The sequence below is a fragment of the Xenopus laevis genome, chromosome 1L, assembly GCF_017654675.1.
Source record: "Xenopus laevis strain J_2021 chromosome 1L, Xenopus_laevis_v10.1, whole genome shotgun sequence".
NCBI classification, from domain to species: domain Eukaryota; kingdom Metazoa; phylum Chordata; class Amphibia; order Anura; family Pipidae; genus Xenopus; species Xenopus laevis.
In genome coordinates, this window is record NC_054371.1 from 104,228,673 (window position 1) to 104,253,262 (window position 24,590).

General features: G+C 37.9%; 2 protein-coding genes across 2 annotated transcripts in view; one reads left to right on the forward strand and one right to left on the reverse strand.

Annotated features, from left to right (window-relative positions):
- The window catches only part of csgalnact1.L (chondroitin sulfate N-acetylgalactosaminyltransferase 1 L homeolog), a 221,106-nt gene that overhangs the window by 93,329 nt on the left and 103,187 nt on the right, over positions 1-24,590 (forward strand). Inside the window, exon 3 of the mRNA XM_018254269.2 lies at positions 9,946-10,043. The gene's annotated coding sequence lies outside the window, so the exon portion shown is untranslated. The remainder of the gene's footprint in view (positions 1-9,945; positions 10,044-24,590) is intronic.
- Positions 13,012-13,365, reverse strand: LOC108712230 (60S ribosomal protein L27-like). Its single transcript, XM_041561296.1, has one exon. The coding sequence runs from the start codon at positions 13,363-13,365 to the stop codon at positions 13,012-13,014; it is 354 nt and encodes a 117-aa protein (XP_041417230.1).

Here is a 24,590-nt window from a genome sequence, read left to right on the forward strand (position 1 = left end):
AGTGTTTTCCTGATAATAGGCCTTATAATACAGAGGACCATTTCTTTTGGCTAAACTTTAGTTTAGTAATACTGTTTTGTCATAACAACTTTGTCACACATAGCATTTTTATACTGTGTGTTTACAACATTTCTTGTGTGGCTTAATAACACCAAATAAGCATTACCATAGAAAACACTATGAAACACATATTTTACATGCTGATATCCAGTAAAAGATGCCAGAATGTGTAATTTCGCATGGAGTTGATATGGCAGGGTTGCTGGCACATGCGGGGGCATATTTATTATCAAGGGTCGAATTAAAAAAACTTAGAAATTCTAATTCAAAAAGATCAACCGAAATTAAGTCGAAGTTTTTTTGGGGTCGAATAGGTCAGTTTTTGGTCGAATAGGTTAGTATTCGGCCGATTCAAAGTTTTTCCCAAAAAAACCTTACATTTTTCAAAGTCCACCAATTGAGTCCAGATAGTCCAATTGACTCCTAGGAGGCTTCATAGGCTAAAACAACAATTCGGCAGGTTTTCGATGGCGAATGGTCAAAGTCCAATTTTTAAAGAGACAATAAATGATAAATTTCGATATTCGAATTTTCACATTTTTTGCAAATTTTAATCCAATTTGGACTATTCCATAGTCGATGTACAAAAAAATAACTCGAAATTCAAATTTTTTCAGTTCAAAAATTCACCTCCATCTTTGATAAATCTGCCCCGTGGTGTTTAAATTTAGCACATTCAAAAATGATGACTTCTAAAATTACATAGTGTTATTACATGGGTTTATTATGGAATTCCTGCAATACCACTTTTTCATGCCCTTTCATGCCCTTAGTTTAGGTTTCCATATTTTTTGTAGATGCTTTGGTACAAGTTGTTATGTGACTCAAAATATTGGCTACAAGCAGTTTGATGTCAATGTCATCACATTGTCTATATGCCACATTACAATGTTGTAATACAATTTACACCCTTAACATCTATTTCTGCTAAAGGAGAAGAAAAGGCTAAATTACTAGTTGGTACCAATTTGTTAGGCACCCCTCAGTGATTCTAATTGCTTACCTAACACAACAGAGTTGAACCACAATCCACTTTCCTTTCTCAAGCATTCCTTGTGGTTGGTCTAGACATGTGTATGCACAATAACATATACAAGTAACAACCATTGTCAATTTGTAATAAATACATAGTGGAAAGTTTCAGATAAATGCATTTTCTTTCATTTTTCGGCTGGACAGTCCCTTTAAGTGTCAACTATTTCTTTTTATGTTCTTAAAGGGTAACTCCATACAAATATAACTTAAGCTTTTTGAAAAGTAAACATAATTTCAAGCAACTTTGCAATATACATCAATTTAAAAATATGCGAACTTTTCATGCTTTTTAGTGGTTTGGAACAATTCCCTAAGCCTAGACTATTGTTACTTTGTATCAACAGCCAGCTGTCCTCCACCTGCATCCTCCAAACCCCACAATTCCCTGCACAAGTGATTTCAATAAGGAAAGGCACATCATAGTGCAATGCATTGTGGGTTATGTAGTTCCTGCATGCTATCTGCAACTGTGGAGAAGTTCTTACAATTTGTAACATAGTGTTTAGTCCCTCCTTCCCTGCCAGGATTTCAAATGATGCAGAAAGAGAAGAACTGTTAAACAGCTGGATTTCAGCATAGAAAATGGTATTTATTCATACTTTTAGAAGAAACCGGGTATATTAGGGGTTTCTGTGTTATGTGGGCCTCTTTTTCAAATTTTGTTTGGAAGCCAGAGTACCCCTTTAGTATGGAAATGCATTTTATTTACACTATGCAATATGTTTGACATGTTCCTCTCATTTACATAGATCAATCTGTTTCCATAATGCTAATATAAACTTGAGCTTTTTTTTCTTGTGTGAAGAAATCCAAATATTACATAGTATAGTCTGGACTGTATTTAAGTCCGATGCCGCCCTAGGCATCGGACCTAAACACGCCCTTATGTTGTGCGCATGACGTTGGTGTGTCGCGCACGTGATGTCACACGCGGTATTCAGTGGAAGTGACGTCAGCGTGCTGTGCACGTGATGTCACTTCCGTGTGCTTCCTCGGCCCCCCTACCCCTTAGCTCCTTCACCAGATTTGCTATGGAAATTAGTTGCGGAAGGGTAAAAAAAACAAACAAAAACGTAAAAAACAGGCAATAAGGCCCTGAGTATAATATAAAGTAGTAATACTTTCCTGTACCTAATCCATCCAATCTAAAACATTTCTCTAATGGAAATCTAATCCAATTGCTGTAGCATACATGTTCCATTCCATGCCTTGTTTGTGTTTAGTTTATACAGGGTGTTAATCTGAATGCTCCTTTTTAATTTAGTTTATTAAATTCAGTATTCAGTACACGCTGCTAAGTGGTCAATCATGTTTTTGCAACGTCAGCTTTTATTGCTGGAACAACTATTAGTATATAGTTGTTCCAGCAATTAAACAAGCACCATTACAATTAAATATTATGAAATGCAGTTTTATGCTGGGCCATGAGGTAAGGTTTGCTTCTGGTGCCATTGCTCCACTTTTTGCTGCCCCTAGTAAGTTTAAGAGCCGAATTTCCAGGTTTTAAACAGGACATTCAGCTCTTCTAGTGCAATTTTGATATCTGCACTAGCGATGCGGCCCCCCCCCTCTAGCACAAGAGGTAAGAGTGGTGGGGAGAAGGGGCTTAATCACAAGGTGTAATTCCTCCCACACTCCACACAATCATGACATTCTATGAAACTAGTGAGATTTTCAACTAGTGGGCCAATTCTTAACTTTAGAAAATATGAAGGTGGAAAAATTAAGAAGTTAAATCACATTCATTATAAATAACCTTTTATAAAGCTGTGTATTATTAAATTTACATTTGCTAAGCAGCTTTTCCTGAACAGATAAATGATTGTATAAGCCTAAAATTGATCCAGCCTGGAAAAAAACTGTCTTATAGATTCTGCTATTCTTGTTCACAGAAAGTCGAGGTACAGTATTACTTGCATGACCTTTAATTCCTGGAGGGGTCATTCTACAACCTTTCCAAATAAACAACTATGTTAGAATTCTTTATCCATCAATAATTAATGTGATTATAACACTGAGAACAAAATACTGCTGTGCGTATTGAATCATAAAACCTAAGCAAGTGCAAAGAAAAGACTTAAATGGCAAGCAAAAGAGCAGTGATGCCATATGTACATTTTGTAAGTATGTACTGTATGTGTGATAACAATTATGATATATAACTTTATATAAAAAGTGAATCTGTACTATTGTATTATTGTTCTTCGCTAATGTAAGGATATATCTCAGACAGCCCTGCAACATGTACCCGACTGACTCTACTTACAGGCTGCTAAGACAATCTGCAACATCTTTTTATGTATAGAGTCTGTGTGTGGAGCCTAGAGTACTAGAATCTGTCATTTTTCACAGTCCAGCAAGTGGCTGATATGTTTAAAAAATATGCGTAGTTGCTGAGTGGTTTGTACCACAGCCTTGAAGTGCTGCCTATTCATTTATGGTCTGGCCACTAGTTCCAAGGAATTTGTGTGTTCTCTTTGTGTCTGCATGGGATTCCTTTGGATACTCTGATTTCCTTCGACACTTTAAAAAATATATAAGCAGGTTAAGTGTATTGTGATAAATTTAATTGGCTCTATTTGCATAAAGGATTATAAAATAGGCAATTGATTACACAGAGGCCATAGTGAGGAAGATTTCGTTTTCTACAACATTGCTAGAACAGAAAATATTATGCATTATAAGAAAATAATGCACTCCTACTATGTGCTATGACCTAAATAAAAGTACATGTAAGCAGTCGTGTACACGTCCAACCCACTGAACTCCTCTGGGACTTCTTATAGTCACCATTAAATGCATTTTAACAGATGTTATATTTTAAGATTACAGTATACGTACAAAAAAAGTCTGGGTGCATGGTGCAGTATTGCCTGCTGCAAGGCAGTGCTATACATGCCATAGGTAAGTTTTAAAGGAACAGTTGAGTGTAAAAATAATACTGGGTAAATTGGCTGTCCAACAAAAAAATGTTGACAATATAGTTAGTTTGCCATAAATGTAATCTATAAGGCTGGAGTGAACGGATGTCTAAAGAAATAACCAGGACACTACTTCCTCCTTTACAGCTTTATAACATATTGCCAGTCTGTAACCGATCAGTGACTTTAAGGGGTACCATATGGGACATACTTGTTCAATTAGTTGTTTTTGATACTGAGCATGCAGGTTAGGATCAAAAGCAAAGTAAATAAATACTTATGTTAGATATCAGTTCACTCCAGCCTTTATAGATGTAATCTCTGTAACCTCAGCATCTAAATGTTAGAATTTTACATTTAGTGCTGTATTTCTGGTGTGTGTTAGGCCTATGGACACAAATATAGTTAACAGCTTGCACACCCTGGCTCTCCAAATCGTGTATTGCCTGGTGCCCGGCCGAGAGGGCTTCGGAAACCCACAAACTTCCAGAACGAATAATTCCACCGGCACACAGGTCTTTAGTTGCAAGCAGGGATAACCCTTGCTAAATTTTTATTTGCGTGATGCAAGGGGATCACCCCGAAACGTTGCATCACGCAAATAAAAATTTAGCAAGGGTTATCCCTGCTTGCAACTAAAGACCTGTGTGCTGGTGGAATTATTCGTTCTGGAAGTGTGTTAGGCCTATGGCATACAAGAGTTTTTAACTGCCTCAGTGCTTCAGGGAAGGACAAAATACCTGAAATTGTCACCACTTTCTATATAAAAGCATGGAAAATACTCTGTGTCTGCCATAGGCAGAGTGTTCCCCATTCTTTGCTGTGGATAGTGGTGACATGGCACTTTGACCTCAGCTGTTCTTGTGAAAGCACAGTAGTTGTTAAAATGCCTTATGTTCCATAGCCCTTTTGTGGTCATTACTTATTTAGGGTACTTAGAGGGTACCCATGCTGGTGTGGTATTGGTGTTATAGAGCAGTTTCTGTTCAATTGACTTCCTGTGTCTGACACTTTCTCTTCCCCATAGTCTCAAAATAAATAGTTTGGGGGCTGTAGGTGTTCAATTTAGTTACTTAAGCTGCCACATATCTATGATTAATCTGCCTTCTTCTCAGTGGGTGCAGACTTCTTGCCCAGGTTGGTGGTAGTGCTGTAGTTGGACTGTTCAGGACTTTACTTTTTCAATCTCCTGTTTGTACAAATTATTCATATTGCGGTCATGCTCCTTGGAGCAGAGTGTCTGACCTTGCTGCACTGTCCTGTCTTGTTTGGCTTTTGGCAACTAGCTGTTTTGGCCATTATTAAAGAGAAAAATAAACTAAAATGTTAACAGTCCACTACAATCTATGACACATAGTTTACTTCCCAAATATCTCATGGATGTGTTGGTACTGCAAATTTTAGCAAGGATCATGCTTTTCAATTACACTAATAGCGAGGGCAGCAAAGCAAATAACATTTAGAAACACTGCAAGAAAAGCTAGGATTTCTTCCATTACTAGTGCTTTGTGGAAATCACACAATGACATTTTTGAAAGTTGTAATTCATCATCTTTTTCAGTAATGGATTACTTTCACTGATCTACCATCAACATTAAAAGGGTTGTTTATATTAACTTTACATTAACTTTTAGTATGATATAGAGAGTGATATTCTGAGACTGCAGGAAGGGGTGGGACCCTTACTATCGGGGGGTCAGCTGGTTGATGAAAACAAAATAAAAGCGCAGATTCTGAACTCATATTTTTCATCTGTCTACACAAATGAGGAACCAGTAAGTGAAGGTTTCCTTCTTTATAGTCCCAATTCTAGTAATACAACTAATGATGCATGGTTCACACATGAGGAAATTCAAAAGAGACTAGAACATGTTAAGATTAACAAAGGTCCGGGGCCAGATGGTATTCATTCCAGGGTACTTGGTGAGCTTAGCTCTGTGATTGCCAAACCTCTTTACTTAATTTTTCAGGATTCATTGAGGTCTGGTATGGTGCCAAGAGACTGACGGAAAACTTTTAGGAAAGCTTTTTGGAGGGTTAATAAAGGATAAGATACTGGACTTCATAGCAAATCATAATACTATGAGTTTGTGCCAGCATGGTTTTATGCGTAATAGATCTTGCCAGACTATCTTAATTTCTTTTTATGAGAAGGTAAGTAGAGACCTCGATTCTGGGATGGCAGTGGATGTGATTTACTTAGACTTTGCTAAAGCATTTGATACAGTGCCACACAAAGGGTTACTGGTTAAATTAAGGAATGTTGGCCTGGAACATAGTATTTGTACCTGGATAGAGAACTGGCTAAAAGATAGACTACAAAGAGTGGTGGTAAATGGAACATTTTCTAATTGGACCAGTGTTGTTAGTGGAGTACCACAGGGCTCTGTACCAGGTGCCTTGCTTTTCAACTTGTTTATTAATGACCTGGAGGTGGGTATTGAAAGTACTGTTTCTATTTTTGCAGATGATACTAAATTGTGCAGAACTATAGGTTCCATGCAGGATTCTGCCACTTTGCAGAGTGATTTGTCTAAGTTGGAAAACTGGGCAGCAAACTGGAAAATGAGGTTCAATGTTGATAAATGCAAGGTTATGCACTTTGGCAAAAATAATGTAAATGCAAGTTATACACTAAATGGCAATGTGTTGGGAGTTTCCTTAAATGAGAAGGATCTAGGGGTTTTTGTACATAACAGGTTGTCTAATTCTGTGCAGTGTCATTCTGTGGCTACTGAAGCAAATAAAGTTCTGTCTTGCATAAAAAAGGGCATTAACTCAAGGGATGAAAACATAATTATGCCTCTTTATAGGTCCCTGGTAAGGCCTCATCTGGGGTATGCAGTGCAGTTTTGGACTCCAGTGCTTAAGAGGGATATGAATGAGCTGGAGAGAGTGCAGAGATGTGCAAATAAATTGGTTAGAGGGATGGAAGACTTAATTATGAGGGTAGACTGTCAAGGTTGGGGTTGTTTTCTCTGAAAAAAAGGAGCTTGCGAGGGGACATGATTACACCATCATCATCATTTATTTATATAGCGCTGTCAAGATACGCAGTGCTTACACCTTACAAGTACATTAGAGGACATTATAGACAAATAGCAGGGGACCTTTTTACCCATAAAGTGGATCACCGTACCAGAGGCCACCCCTTTAGACTAGAAGAAAAGAACTTTCATTTGAAGCAACGTAGGGGGTTCTTCACAGTCAGGACAGTGAGGTTGTGGAATGCACTGCCGGGTGATGTTGTGATGGCTGATTCAGTTAATGCCTTTAAGAATGGCTTGGATGATTTTTTGGACAGACATAATATCAAAGACTATTGTGATGCTAAGCTCTATAGTTAGTATAGGTATGGGTATATAGAATTTAATTAAAAGTAGGGAGGGGTGTGTGTATGGATGCTGGCTTTTCATTTGGAGGGGTTGAAATTGATGGACTTTTTTCAACCCAATTTAACTATGTAACTATGAGACAATTTGCAATTGGTTTAAATTTTTTATATGGGATTTTTTGTGTTACTTGGCTTTTTATTCAGCAGCTCTCCAATTTTCAAGTTCAGCAATCTGGTTGCTGATGGCCAAATGAAAATTTGCTTAGAATTAACCATTCTCTAATATACTAAAAATGTATTTAAAGGTGAACCACCCCTCTAATAAATTTTTGGTATACTAAAATTATATGAAAATGAGATTGGTTAAGGGCACTAAGGGAGGGTTGATATAAAAGGAGAAGTCGCTTCCCCTCCTCATTTTGCAACGTCATGGGCACATAGAGCGCTGTGCAGGCTTGGCAGCATGTCTGGTCTCCCATAATGGTGACTGATTACACCTCCCATTGCACTGTATACTGTATTTGTTATTTATATTTAAAAACAAACAGGTTTCAAGGGACTTGTTTCAATATGTCAAAATTATATTATATTTAATACTATTAGAAGTGTTTTGTCAGAGCTGCTGGCGAGTAATTGTTTTTGGTCCTTGCCATTTGGGTATGATCAATAGGGTTCTCTTTACATGCTCACCGTGGCTGCAGTGGCTGGCATATGGGGTATGGTATGTATATGTATGGTATAACATGGCAAGGAAAATGGTTTCAATAAAAGCTGTGGCTGACACCTACCCATTTAAGGGAAAGTTGTGTCCGGTGTTTTTATTGTTAATGTTATATAAATCAGCTGCAATGGTTGATGTTTTATGACACACAAGTGACTGCCTCCCCACAGTCTCAACCTAGTGGTTCTTGTTGACCAAGGCCCCAGTGCCGGGCCAACGCGGGGAGGCGCCCTAGGCAGCCTGGCCCAGCAAAGCACCCAATACGCGAGTGTGCATGCGCGAAAAAACGAGTGCGAATGAGTGAAGAACGAAAGTGCGCATGCCCAAAACAAAGATACGTGCACGTCGGCCAGAGCAGGGACTGGACTAGTAGATAGCAGAGGCAGAGAAGGTGCGTGCCTGGCGCCCCTCCAGCTTTGCGCCCTAGGCACGTGCCTACTCTGCCTACCCCTAGTTCCGGCCCTGCAAGGCCCCCTTTGCACCACAGAGAGTGTAATTGCAGCTGAAGAAGGGACAGTTGGCATATATAAATAATTTTTATTCTATAAAATAGAAATATTGTTTTTTAACCAGTTTCCAGCGAGGCAATAGACAAAAAGTATGTCTAGCACAAGCCCTATGTTTTTTTTGTGTTATTTCTTGAGCTAATAGGGCAAACAGGAAAGATAATGCCATGTTTGGTCTTTGCAAGGTAGATAATTAAAAAAACAGTGGAAAGATAGTACTACCGCATAATGGGCTCCTGCTAACAAAACAGTCACAACAAAGGGAGTAGGAAGAGGGCTTTATAGTGGTAATTATCTATCTTACAAGAACCAGTTTCAAACTTCACCCTGTTTAGCTCAAGCCATACAACAATTATAGCTTTCTTATGATAACATTTTCATGAAAACATTAGGCAAAACATGTTTGCCACCTAGCATTATTCATTGAACTCATGTTGAACAAGAGAATATAGTGCCCCGTTAGTAATGAAGACAGTGTAAATTTAAAGTCACCGAAGTAGCCTGCAACCCTGGTTTTCTTAATTTTGTCTAATTTTTTAAAGCAACCTGATGACAACAACATGCTTTTCTCAGTTGTGTATTGCTCTGAATATAAATGATGGGTAACTACTTGTTTTCATTGCTGCTACCTATAGAGTCTGAATTTTGCCACATTTTATATCTTGATGTTAACTAATCTGAGATATTTTCATATAATATGATGTGCTGATTTTAAAATTTAACTTGGATATTGAAAATGTCACACAATATATAAATATATATATATATATATATATATATATATATATATATATATATATATATATATATATATATATATATATATATAGCCGGTTGCTACTATTATATTTATTTGATTCAGTTGATTCAGTGCTTTAGTTAGGTCCACAGTGGTTTAAAGAATAACTCATTGTCTAGTAGATATAACTAATTTAAGCACTTAACTACCACAGAGCAATGTACTTGTAATAAAATCTTGTGGCTGCTTAAAGTCACCCAAAAAAATATTCAAAATCCTATTTTATTCCATTAGTCAACCAAAATGAACTTTAATTACATTATATAAATTATTTGAACCTTGTTTCCTTCAGTCTGAGAGAAAGAATAAAGACTAGTCTGATGTTTTTCTGGTTTTGTTGAAGAAATCAGAGGTTACCTGTCAAACATTCATTTGTTAAAGCTGATGTTCACCTTTAAACAAATCTATGTTTTTGATGGATATATTGTAAATAACATTTCAACTAGTCTCTGTTCTTTTATGGTTTTAAATTATTAGGCTCCTTTCCTACCCTTTACCAGCCTGAGACTGAATAAGAGGTTACAATATTGTTAATAATATTAATGTTTTTATTTTTCTTTGTTTTTTAGTAACACCCTCATCTATTCACCTTTCATTCTGACTTCCAAATGTTGCCTGATTGCTATTTGTTGGATACCATTGGGTTGAGAAAGATAACATCCTTCAAGTAAGTATATTTTACAATAATATAACTGTTATTTAAAATCTGGTCTTTAAAACACATGAAAGATTTGGGATCGAATGCAACAGAACTTTTGGAGGGAACACCACTTGCTGTGTTTTCATTTGACAAGATAAAATAAGATACACTTTGTCTACATTTATAGGATTAAAACATAAAAACAAGAAACCATTTAACTTTATTTGTAGCATTTCACAAAATATTGTGCTGTCACATGAAGTTGCATGAAAAGATTTTGACATGTCTTTTGGGACTGTTAAGTCAATCCAGCTAAAGTGTCGTGTGCTGTTCTGCCCTTTATTTGAAAGTAACCCTTTAAATTTATAATAAGATTATTGCTGTGATTTCATGCAATGGCATATACCTTACAAAAACACAGGTTGCCATCATATTAAAACGAGTATGTCCAGGCAGGGTCGGACTGGACCAGCCGGTCACCAGGAAAAAAAACCTGGATGGGCCCCAGCTCTTGTGGGCCCCGCCGGCCCAGACCCGTTCCCTGGATCATTGCGCATCAAAGAAAAAAAACTTGCGGCAGAGCAGGGCAGGGGTCTGGAGGGGGGCCCTGGGACAGCAGCACTGGTGGGCCCTGGGCCCCCCAGTCTGACCCTGTGTCCAGGGGATTCAAATATCATTATAATTGTAAATATATGATTAAATAAATGGAATCAAAGGAGTAAGGTAATATCATTGCAGAGCCCTTCTTTATTAGAACATAATGAAATTCGTGACAGAGAATGAAATACTAGCAGCTATAAAGCAGGGTGCAAAAAATATGTGTGAGAGTAGATCGCTGGAAGACAGGTCAATTGAAGGAGAGAAATGAATCAAGAGAGACCACGGATCACTAAATTCACTTTTTCTTTTCATGCCTAAAGGAGTACTAAAACACCCCACTGCTTGAGGATGCAGAACCTTCAAATGGCTTTTTCTGTTTCCATCCAAATCATAATATATTTTTTAAATGAATAACAACTGCCATTATGAAAGGTCTAGGAAAGCATGTATTTGTATATATATATTTATATATTACTTGCATAATGACTTGAAATATTTTATTTTTTATTGGACTCCCTTATAGGCTAAAGATTACCACTGGGTTTTAAAACAGCCAAACCGACCCCATTTACAAACTGGTTTTATCCTTGTTGGCACTTATCATTGCAGTGCAAGATTTTGTGATCGGTAGTTTGACTTAAATTAGGAGGCCTATACAAAACAGTTTTGCCGACACACAGAGATTATACATCATCAGTTCCTACTGCAGTGAAGCTTATAGTCTTCTGTCTCTATCACATTCACACAATGCCTGTATGTTTTTGGAGTGTAGTAGAAAACTAGAATACCTGAAAGAACAGACTTCTTGCAGATAGTGCCCAGGGTGGACACCAGCGCTGCAAGGCAAATGTGCTACTCACTGAGGCATCATACTGATCGACAATATATAGATTATCTGTAGTGATCCGAGCTACTGCCCTGCTAAAGCCTTAAACTATATTAAACTTGACTAAGTTGCAAGGACCATTTACCACTTATGAATATAGAGTGGAGGTCATATATAAAGTTTGTGCAGCGCATATTTATTTGTAAATGCTTGTATTGCCCATGTTTTTTCCTGAACCCTGAAATATGGCTGTACCCATCCTTTCGTTTTTTGCGAAATTTCATTGCGCACAAATATTCGCAAATGACTTGAAAATAAGACCTGTGTTTGCATAAGTGAGGCGGTGAAAGTAAATTAATAGCAGCGACAGAAAATTAAATTTGCAATTCTCTAAACTGTTTTGCAAATATTTTCTCTGCCACCAAATTCAAAGTCAAACGCAGTAATATTCTCAATTTGCAATTGTGCCATATTTAAAAAGCTCTTATGGACATTCATAGATCCAATACAAATTTCCAATTCTGTTTGCGCTTTAAATACATCACTTTTATCCAGCTTTATAAATATAACCATAAGCCGGGCAAAAATGTTCACTGTGCAAACCATTCTTTGATGCTCACATTTTTAAATAACCAGTGAAATGTTCTAACTAATGTATAATGTAAGAATTTTTTTTAACTAAGTAAATAATTGTTTTTGAGTGGTGATGTTGTTATATCATTTGGTGACTCATAACAGTATTACTAGATAAAAAACACTTTGATAAATCATCAGATGTGAGAAGAAACGCAAATCTGTTTGTAACACTGGTGCTGCAATACTTCAAGTGTGCTTAATTACAGATCTGTTTCATGTGGATAGTAGAGTTGTTGGTGCTTTTTTTTTTTTTAGTTTGCCCATGTTATAGTTTTGCAGGTGGTATCCTAAATGTTAAATATGGTCTAACTCGGTCCTTGTCAGAGAAATACAGTAATATAGGTTTGTGACAATGAACACTATTTAATATTCCAGCAACGAACTACAGTCTTCTTGTGTTAAAATCACTTACGTCCTTTATCCAAGTAACTATTGTATAATGTTATAATGTTGCAGACTTTAACTTATATCTTGTAAACGTATATTTTGTTGAACAGTTTATTCCTACATAAGGAATTTGGTTTGTTCAGTTTCAGACTATTCTTCTGTTGCCTGATCTATAATGCAGCTGTTTTGGCTTGAAATAGCTCATGGAACAGTGCCATGGATACAGAACCTCGTGTTGCATAGCATTGTACATTATTCATTAATGGAAAATCTGTAGCTGTACGCGATTTGAACACAATTGCAACCCTTACTGCATCCAAAGTTTCCACAGCCAGGTTATGGGAAACTTTCCTTTATGGCAAATGTTTTCTCTATAAAAACCATTAATGATGGGCCATAAATGTGATGTTCTTTTAAAGCTACTGAAAGGTAGTGTGGATCGTTTTTTTTGTGTTTTAAGGAACTTTAATGGCGCACTATATTGATATGTTATTTAGAACTGGAGCTTCTGGAAAATCCACTTGTTTTACCTGTCTTGTACCTCTCCTAAAATGTAACCTTTGCTTCAAGTCTGGCTTTACGTTTTAGTGCTCGGTCTCTAAAAACATCCTTGTTTACCACAGCCTTGTCGAGAGGGATATCAACGGAGTATCTGGTTGGCATAAAGTGATTGTAATTGTATACTTTCACAAAAAACTTGATTTTGGACATCTTGGCAATCCTTTTCTTGCCCATGGTGGCAGTCACCTTACGAGGGTAATGGTCAATGCCAGCAACTGCATGACTGTACTGACGGTCTGAGGTGCCGTCATCAACATTCTTCACAATGACAGCTTTTCGGCCTGCACAACGTCCAGCCAGGTCAAGGACAACCTTCCCAGGTTTCATTAACTTGCCCATTTTCGCTCCAACTCAATGGCCACCCTGACAGGAAAGGCAGCGCTTTCCTTGTGAATAGTTTTTATTCACCATAAAGAAATGTATTTTGGTTTTTGCAAGATAACACAGCTGCAGTTTTGCTTTTTTAGATTTAGAGACTGATTTAGTTGTATTTGTGGACCTGAAAAGTGCTGGGTATTAGTAGGAAGTGGGTATTTTTTGGATTAGTATACAGTACATACAGTACAGGCCTTTGGAAATCCTAAAATATCCAGATTTTACATTCTGTGATGAATATAGGAGGTATGTTTTATGATATCTTTGTTTACAGGCTATGTAAAAACAGTACAGTTTACTCTTTAATACATAATTGCATATATTTGACTGGTAACTGCAATATTCCTTTCCATAACAGAGCCATTCTCTCTTTTGCTTTAGGAAAATTAGACCATATGCTTTAGAGCAGTGATCCCCAACCAGTAGCTCGTGAGCAACATATTGCTCTCCAACCCCTTGGATGTTGCTCTCAGTGTCCTCAAAGCAGGTGCTGATTTTTGAATTCCAGGCATGGAAGCAATTTTTAGTTGCATAAAAACTAAGTATAGTGCCAAGTAGAGCCTCTTGTAGGCTGCAATTCCACATAGGGGCTACCAAATAGCCAAGCACAGCCCTTATTTGGCACCCCAAGGGACTTTTTCATGCTTGTGTTGCTCCCCAACTCTTTTTACATTTGAATGTGGCTCACAGGTAAAAAAGGTTGGGGACCCCTGCTTTAGAGAAATAGACAGTGTAGGCTGCTCTAATATGCACAGCTTCCAGAACTGTCTGATTTAAACCTGGTGCTCTTTAGGTTGTGTCACATGTCCCATGTTACATTCCTATCCATTTAGATGGTGTGCCCTTCCCAGAAAGAAGTGTTCATTTGCATGAATCTATTTCAATGCATTGCATGACATTACCATTATATTAACTTTTAGTCTGCTATAGATGGAGCGCTACTATAAAACATTTAATTTGGTCTTCATTGTATATTTGGTATGATTTTTGAAGAATTGCAGTTCCTGTACTTTTTCCCACCCATGTAATTTGGTTGTCAAGGTTAATCATGAGAGCTCCAGAACTAAAATGTAAATATTTAAAAAAACACAAAAATAAAAAATTAAGATGAATTCCAATGTTCTAAATACCGATGTCTACTGCATATCATACAACAGGTTAATGTTAAGGTAAATTATCACTTTCCCGGTTCTGTAGAAACATTAGGGTAGGTATCCGGAAAAATGTATTAACGTAAAAAATTTGAAGATATTTTAGGAGATTTTGCTCTGCTGATTATGGTGGACACTTGCTGATAAAGGTCTCAACTGTAATCACACATAGTCAGGTCTTCAATTACATAAGGCTTAAATAGGAACAATGTACATGAAATGACCTGTAAAATGAAAGGGCAGGTAAATGGAATCAACCACTGCTGCAAATCATAACTGACCCACTAATAAAAGGGAAGGTCAGTTGAAAATAATATGCTATTGCTGCTTTGCTCCAGCCATCCTACTTTTCAAACTGAGATAACTTTATATGATAAGATGCTTTGCCTTCTTTTTTAACTTCAGTTACTAAAAAGAAAGATAAAAACAGTGATTTGCATGTGTCAGTGGTTAAAAGCTTGATATGTTATATCCCTGAACCACAAGTAATGAAATGGTCATTAATAATTTTGATAAATGAATTGCAGTGAGACAAATTATAAGGGCATATTGTATTAATTATATTTTCTCCTTATAAACCAAGTTCATACTAAATTATAATGTCTGAGTTTAGTGTATTTGTTCAAAAGCAATTTGAACTGTTATACACAGACACAAACAACACTGTTTATAAGAATATATTTTGCAGATTTAAAGGGGGTGGTTCACCTTTAAGTTGACTTTTAGTATAATGTAGAATGGCTTATTGTAAGCAACTTTTCAATTGGTCTTCATTTGTTCTTTTGTATAGTTTTTGAATTATTTGACTTCTTCTTATCAATCTTTCCAGCTTTCAAATTGGGGTCACTGACTGCATGTAAAAACAAATGCTCTGTAAGGCTACACATTTATTGTTATTGCTACTTTTTATTACTCAGATTTTCAGAACCTCTCCTATTCATATTCTGTCTCTTATTCATATCAGTGCTTGGTTGCTAGGGTAATTTGTACCCTAGCAACTAGAATGCTGAAATTGCAAACTGGAGAGTTGCTGAATAAAAGGCTAAATAACTCAAAAGCCACAAATATTAAAGAACGAATTGCAAACTATCTCAGAATATCACTCTCTACATCATACTAAAAGTTAATTTAAAGGTGAACAATTCCTTTAATGGTCATTGTATATTATTGGAGGATTAACCCTAATCTAAATATGGCATGTTTTGGCACACCATAGGAGCATAATTTGGTTTACTAACTGTACACTGCATTTTCTTAGATTAGTGGACATTTGAAAACAATTACAGACATATGAAACAAAAAAAATAAAGTAAAATTGTTCCTTTTAAAGTACAGCCAAGTAGCAATAACACAGGCACACACACACACAGTATATACATTGCTTCTTTGGAAATTAAAATTAGAACTGGTCTTACATTTTGGTGGAAACATATCATCTAGATCAGTGCTGTCTGTTCTGTGATACTGAGGGCCGGAATTTTTCTGCTCTACATGGGGGAGCGCTGATAATGAAAGTGTTCATCGCTCCCCTTTTTTAAAACACACCAACTTTAAACCACACCCATGTTAGCACAATACTTTTTAGACCATATCCATGTTAATTGTAGTAGCACACCAAAAGATTAATGGTTGGTGCTCACTGCAGGGATATCATTCATCACGTGTGAAAAATTTTAAGAAGTTGTTCACCTTCAAGTTTTACTTTTTGTATGATTCAGGGAGTGATATTCTTTGACAATTTGCAATTGATTTTCACTTTTTATTTGTGGTTTTTGAGTTGTTTAGCTTTTTATTCAGCAGCTTCCCAGCCTGCAATTTCAGCAATCTGGTTGTTAAAGTGAAAATTACCCTAGCAATCATGCATTTGAATAAGAGACAGAATATGAATAGGAGAGGGTCTTCATAGAAAGATGAGTATTAAAAAATAGCAAAAACAATACATTTGTAACCTTATAGGGCATTTGTTTTGTAACTGGGGTCAGTGACCCCCATTTTCAAGTTTGAAAGTCTCAGAATAAAAAGGCAAATAATTAAAAACCAATAAAAAATAAATAATGAAGACCAGTTGAAATATTGCTTAGAGTTGGTCATGCTATCACATACTAAAATGTAAGCTAAAGGTGAACCACCCCTTTAAGTCATATTAAACTTTACCCTTAAATCCATATGTCCCCTCCTCCCCTGTGGATAACACATCAACCCCCAGCACATGATTAAACACCTTAGTGACCTCTAACACAAATTTCCAAATGCTTACAACAACCCCCTAACCCTTCTAGTCTCACGTCCCACAGGTATTGTAGGGCAGTCAGAGAATGGCACACACAAGGAGCATAGGGCAAGTAGAGTATGGCACACACCGGGAGCATAGGGCAGGCAGAGTATGACACACCTAGGTGGCATAGGGCAGGCAGAGTATGGCTCATACAAGGAGCATAGAGAAGGCAGAATACAGCAGGAGACAGGGAAACCTATCAGGACCACTCTAAAATGAACAGTTCATACTGTGCTACATACAGTGACGCAATGCTGGTGCACCTTTGTCTGAGGTGTGAACAGATGAACAATGTGGGTACTGCAGGGGGCAGTTAATCTCAGTACTGATACCTTTTAAAGGGGAATTCAACCCCCCCCAATTTATAAAACCCCCTACCCTCCATAGCCCCCCCCCGCACAGGTGTTAACACCTGTAAATGCCCCAAATCCAGTAATTACCCCTTGCTGCTTTGTGTGCTGTATTCTTCCTTCTTGTGTTAACTGCGCATGCGCCGAAAGTGACAGACATTGCCAAAGGGAAGGAAGAAAACCCGAAGATTACTGAAGTGCCAGAAAATGGTACCCATGAGTTTAGCTGCGTTGACTCTGCAACAAAGACTAATTAGGGGCATTTACAGGCATTAACACCTGTGTGGGGGGAGCAGGGAGGGGGGACTATGGAGGGTTGGGGTAAGGGTTTTTATTAGTTGGGGGGGGGATTGAATTCTCCTTTAAAGCTTACACAAGGTGTTGAAGGCCAGATGCATCCCATGGGCTGCCAGTTGGACAGCACTGATGTTATAACTGTTTTGTGTGCCCAAATGTAAAACAATGTATGATTATGTTGGGACATGTATGAGTAAAGTTACTGCTTTGTGTTAAGCATATAATGGATGAAAAGATTTTACCTATGCTTTGTATTTATTTACCAGTATTTATTAGTATTAATAACTTTGTTGTATAAAATCAGTCATGAAAAGTATTGCTTTCAATTTTGCTAGCAAGTCTGCTGTAAAGAAATAGACAAACACAAGTCATCTGGATGTTCTTTTTGTTCAAAGGTAGAGATCTGGAAATACAGAGCTGCAGGCAATTTATTTGCAGAACTATTTTATTGAGCAACAAATAATCTGAGAGGAGCTGACTTTTATTATGATTTCAAGATAAACGATTGTGATGTGTATTGTTTGAGTGAAGAATAAAAATGTCCTGTCTTATAATTCAGTATACTTCTAGTGAAAAATATTGATTACTGACAGCATACATTTACTGTGTGGTAGAAGATGCTAATTTACTGCTTTTGCTATAGCATGGTCCACCAAAGGGCTTAAATAGTTTCATTTCTACAGGGCTGTATTAAAATGATACCACAAATCAAACTGTCAGTTTAACAAATGCATCTCTGTAGTGATATAAACGCACATGTATTATACATAGGGCATAATTACCAAGGTAGTTGGCACTTTGTTAAAAATGGTAGCTTTTTGCAGTACTATTGCCCAGCTTGTTGGATTGCTAGCCATATTCCCCTATAAACCAGTCTCCTAAGTAAATATGGCCTGAAAGTTCAGTTGGCTGTACTGCCATCTATAGACTGTTCAAACATTTTCCGTCCAAACATAACCCCAGTAATATCGGGGATGTATGAAAACATGTGGATTACCAGAGACTGTCCTGTTTCATCTGCTCACTGCCGACAGTGTGCAAGTGCTTTTCTCTCACTCCTGGGCTAATTAATGCACACAATGACTCGTATCAAAACCCCTCCCATAAACTTACTTTACAATAAAAATATTATTTATTTACCTATATTATTTTCCTTAAATTGTTCCAGTAAATAAGATCTTTCTCTACATAAGGCCTTAGTATATGGTTTTTTTCACTCTAATTTTACGGTTATCTTACTGCTTCCATCGTAACTTATTTTCAGTAGGCAAGAGAGAGCAATAAAATAAAAAATGAGCATCTGTGTGACATAGTAATCTGTTAAGAAGCAGCAAGGGACAGCACTAACATCTGCCATAGTTTCTGTCTTTAGCTTCAGACCTTTAGCTTCAGGACATGTGTGCATTATTCTGTTTTGAATCCCACTGCAGGGTTCTCCAGAAGCATCAAATTGATATTTGAAATGCTTACTTGCTAGACAAAATAGCAGCACATAGCAAAAAATGTTCATACTAAGCCTTCTGTGTAATATATGCTAAAGAAGAGTTTAAAGACACATATGCCATATTGTCCACTCAGTGAACAAGAGATATTTTTATAGCCCCAAACTTGGTTCTTGTGTCTGTAAAACTCTGCCATTTGATAGCTGGTTAATTGATTAATTAGTCAATAAGGCTCTGGGTTTTCCCAATCAGCTGCATATAAATTCAGACTGTCAGGGAGCCGGGAGCTCCCTCCAGGGAGGTAGTCAGGATCAAGGAGGAAGCCCTCTTGAGGGTGCAAGGTCGCGGTATCCAAAGGGTTAAGCAAAATACAAGGTCAAAGTCCGGGCAAGAGTTCAATGGCAGGCAGATCAGGATCAAATAACAAGAGTCCAGGCAGGGGGTCAAAACCAAGGCAGGAGCAGGATAAAGGTAACAGGAATCAGGAACCCAGGTTCAGAGTAGCAAAACCTATTCTTGGGCGCCATTCTGGCGTCCTGGGGGCCTTTTTATATTCAAACTTGGCGCCAAAGTGACGTCATTGACGTCCTTACGCTGGTGTGCTTGCGCCGGCGTGTTTGCGCATGCGCGTTTGTGCGTGCGTCTACGTTGCGGCGCTGGCATCCCAGCGCCCACGTGGGCCGACTGGGCGCCGCCATTTTGGATTATTCGCCGCCGGGAGCAGACACGCCTCTTCGCGCTCCCGGCTGCCTTGACACAGACCCAGTATAGGGGATGACACTAGTGTCAGGGGCATGGCACTAGTGCTAACATTTCCTAAGTGCACTGCTAATATTTCACAAGTGCTTAGAAATGGCATTTATACAAGGCAGTTGGACAAGGCAAAAGGAACTGGATTCCCCTGCAATCAACAGTGAAACAGCTGGGAGAAGAAGAAAACAGACTTTTTTGTACCTGCTAGTTTGTTACTTTTTACTCAAAAAAATGCTTTATCATGTATTTCTCCTCCTTTCAATCTCAAGCTTCCTAAAACATTTTTCACCACTTCCAGCATTAAGTCACAAAAACGCAGGTGTCAAGTCGGGTGCGACTAATCTGGTTTTAAGCAACAACACTCCACTGAAACTGCCCTAACCCAACTAACTAATGACCTTTTAACATCTAAAGCCAACAATCACTTCTCACATCTAATACTGCTTGATCTCTCCGCTGCATTTGACACTGTGGACCATCCTTTTCTTCTCCAGTCCCTCCATTCACTTGGCCTTCATGACATGGCCCTGTCCTGGTTCTCTTCTTACCTCACTAATCGTTCTTTCAGTGTCTCCTACAATGGAGTAGCATCTTCTCCCCTTCCTCTTTCTGTTGGGGTTCCTCAAGGCTCTGTCTTGGGCCCCTTATTATTCTCCCTCTATACTTCCTCCATCGGTAAACTAATCAACTTGTATAGTTTCCACTACCACCTCTATGCTGATGACACTCAGATCTATCTCTCCTCTCCTGATCTCAACCCAGAACTCCTGACTCAAGTCTCATCCTGCCTGTCCACTGCCTGTCCTCTACCTTAAATGAAACCTCTCTAAAACGGAAATGTTCTATTCCCTCCAACTAACACCATTAACATCCCGGCATCCATTATAACTAACAATTCCACTATCACCCCATCTCCCCAGGCCCGGTGCCTTGGGTTATCCTACATTCTGCCCTGTCCTTCACTCCTCATATTCAGTCACTTATTAAATCATGTCACTTCCACCTAAGGAACATATTCAAAATACGATCATTTATCACCAAAGATGCTGCCAAAATTTTTATTCACTCTCTCGTCATATCACGTCTAGACTACTGTAACTCTCTTTTAATTGGCCTTCCCCTCCAGAGACTGTCACCTCTCCAGTCCAAAATAAACACTGCTGTGCGGCTCATAAACCTCAGCAACCGCTCCTCCTCTGCCATGACACTCCCTACACTGGCTTTCGCTACCTCTCAGAATAAAATTCAAATTAATGACCCTGACATTCAAAGCACTTCATAACTCTGCCCCACCCTACATCTGTGATCTCATTTCGATATACTCACCCAACCGTTTGTTACACTCCTCTACTGACCTGCTACTCAACTCTTCTCTCATTACCTCCTCACATGCTCCCATTCAAGACTTTGCAAGGGCTGCACCCCTCCTCTGGAATTCTCTCCCACGTCTGTCTGACTTTGTCCCAACCTTTCAAAAGATCTCTTAAAACGCACTTCTTTTGAGAAGCCTACCCGTACTCTGCTTAACTACCTTTCCTTAAGATTTTGTGCTTTTTAAAATTCAACTAAATAAAGTAAGTGATGCTTGCTTCTAATAAAGCAATTCTGGAATCTGCATTTAAATCTCATTGAGCATATTTGCTGTTATTATTTTTTCCATCATTATGTATTTAATTAACGAGATTAACCTAGATTAGTCTTTAAGCAGAGCAAAGCATACTGAAAATCTTATGAGAATTATAGACAGTGGGAAGGGAAAGGAAATGGAAATGTGAGAAGGGAAATATATATATATTGGCAGTTGAGATTTTTTAAAAAACGTGAAAGTAGGATGTTCTAATTCTCCGATTTATTTTGAAAATAACTTTTATTATGCAGTTTTCTATGTCTGGGTGACAAGTGTCCTTCAAACCAGAATATATTCTACTTTTATTGAATGTTGAATAGTAGCTTAACAGATGCAGTCATTTAGGGGATACCGAGTTTTCAGTCAGAAAAGAATAAACCTGTATTTTGATTTTTAAACATATTTGTTGTTAACGTTAATGTGAACCAAATATAATGTCATCCACTAATACATAGAAAAAGCAAATTGCTTGTATAAGTCCAGTAGGTACAGGAACCCTGCTTTTCACTGACAAATGTTTTGGCTGGGTTTAATTTGAGAATAAACGCCAATCAGCTGGCAAACAAATTACTAACCTTCAGCAATTTTCTATGCTAACTCTTCTTTAAAATGTTTTAAAGTCCTTAACATTAGGCATATGATGGATAACACCAGTAGATAGTTCCATGAACAGTTTGCTGAAGCAATCTGCTCATTGTGAATGGTAGTAGACAAAGAGAGTTCAATAAACAGACTAATATCTGGCCAGGTGCTAGTCAAGACAGAGCCAAATAACAGACCAAGATCAGGACCAGGAATCGCAACAAATTAAGGTGTTTTTAACTGTGCTGCATCATAGACATTCCCCTATCTTGTTAAAGAAGCTCCTTTCCACTATTCTGCATGTTGCTAATATGCTCCAAACATGGCTCCTGTACAAAAACAAACTGTTATATAGCAAGTATACTTTGGATCAAATTATACACAAATCAGTTAAAAGAAACACTTGGGGGCAAATTTACTTACCTCTGTAGATCCGCCAGCGCTGTCTTCGCCGAACTTCACTAGGCGTAGATCCGTCAGGACATTGCGCTAGCAAAGTTACGAGGAGCAGTCCGAAGTTGCGTTAGTGAAGGCTAATTTGCATACGGCGCCAAATATAAAATTTCAATGGACGTGTATGCAGCATACTACACAAGCGCAGGGAAACTTAATAAAAGTTTATTTAGGTGTTCTAATGCCCTACACAAGGTGCCACAAATGTAGGGGGGAAGGTGGGCACCCTAAAAAAAATTTCATTCTTTTTCAGCCTATCATCCAAAAAACGCTGGGACTTAGAAAATTTTCAGCTTTTTTTTTTTAAAACTCCTATCTACTCTATTGCACTTCGCCTGCTCTAACCTGGCGAAGTAAACTCTGGCGAAGTAAACTCTGGCGAAGTAAACTCTGGCGAAGGAGATCACGTTCAGGAAAAGACCAATGTTAGTAAATTTGCATATTTTCTTCGCCAGAGTGCAACATCGCCAGCGTTAGGGTGCGAAGTTGCGCTAGGCTATCATCATCGCTGACGAATTTCGTAAATTTGCGAAGTTGCAAAATGACTTCACGCTGGCAAATTTTCGTCAGTGTTAGTCACTTCGCATCACGGGTCAGTGATATCAGTGGGCGGACCCATGATGCCAGTGGGCAGGGCTATGACACAACGATCAGTGATTGGCGGATCGCCGTGTCAATCAAGGGAATCCCGCCGGGCTTTCCTTATTTGGAAAACCGGGCAGGAAGTATAGACCTGGGCAGCCCCTCAAAATACCCGGCTCTCCGGGTCAAAACCGGACAGGTGGCAACCCTAATATGCCGGCCAATTATGTGTCAAAACGCATTATAGCCCAGGAGTACATGTATAGGGAGATATGTGAGCTTATGTTGATGTGTATTCATATACAAAATATTAATGTGGTGATATAATTAAAAACAATAACATGTTTACCACCAATATTAGTGTGCATGATATCTTATATGTACCATGTGAACCCTCCCTCAGTTCATTAAAATATGAAGTGTACCGCCCCTAAGGCATATATCAACCTCCTTATTTTAATGCAATACTGAAATAGACAATCAAATAATATAGAGAAAAAAGGGAAAAAAAGACAATAAAAAATAGACAATAAAAGTATATAAAGTAAAGAGTCTCTATCCACTTTGTGTAGCCTTAGTAAAATATATCATTGTGTATAGTGTGTCCCAAATTTGTGCCCACTTGCCATGCCCTTAGGGCATGCCGACCCTGCTCAGTTCATCTTCACAAGTTCCTGTGTTTGAAACTGTAAGGTGGTTTACATCTGGTTGGATCTGGCTACCTGTCCGCGGTATGGCAAGTGCTGCACTCAATCCCGTACATCTGCAGCCAAGTTGTAAGCCAACAAGCCACCGTCCCGGCCACCGTCAGGAGGAGAAATTCCTCGCCTGCGGACAGCAGTTAACCCAGAGCCGGTATATGGTAGTTGAAGCAATCTGATACTCACCATGTTATGCACTGTTTTATTTCATTTAAAGTTTGTACACAAGACTAACCAGAGGCCATTTAAATAATTTATGTATATTAGTTGAAATTTAAATAATGTAATTAATCATTTTTGCTTTTCATGAAAACATAATCTATTTTAGCTCACAAACCAAAAGAAAAATAGCCTGGCGTAATTTCTTTGGCAAAAGTGGCATTACATATTTTCAGTTTCTTTTTTTTCGTAAAGTTTTAGAACTTTACACATTTTTTTCTTTTAAAAACATCATAAACGTAAAGAATACATTTTTTCCTGCTTTATATAGCTATTAGCTCTTCCTCAGCCATATATTTCCACTGTTCAAAAAAGTGTTTGCTCCTGTCACTGGCCCCTATATTCTAAAAATAATCACAATAAGGAACAGGTTATAAGTGCAACTCACCATATGTTTTTCCATCTTGTTAATAATAATGTATAATACTTTCCTTAGAAATTGTGGGAAAGGTAATTGATTTCGAGTTTTTAGCTGTATGGATTTTTGCTGCCTTCATTATGCTGTATTAGCTTATTTCCAGCACAGGTCACTTATAATGCGATCTGCCCAACAAACATAGATCAATTGATGGTTTGCTTTCCAGGCCTATTATCTGTGATACCAGTTTTATATAGCAGGTCTCCTTAATTGTTTGATCCTGAAACTCGACTACCAGATTTTTTTTATATAACCAACCTCCTTACAGTTCTTGAAGCACATATTAGAATAGTTTGTGATGAAGCTTAATTTGTTTTATTAAGCTAACTGAATAAAGTT

Coding starts and splice junctions, on each gene's coding strand:
- LOC108712230 (XM_041561296.1), bottom strand. CDS start 13,365: ATGGGCAAGTTAATGAAACCTGGGAAGGTTGTCCTTGACCTGGCTGGA.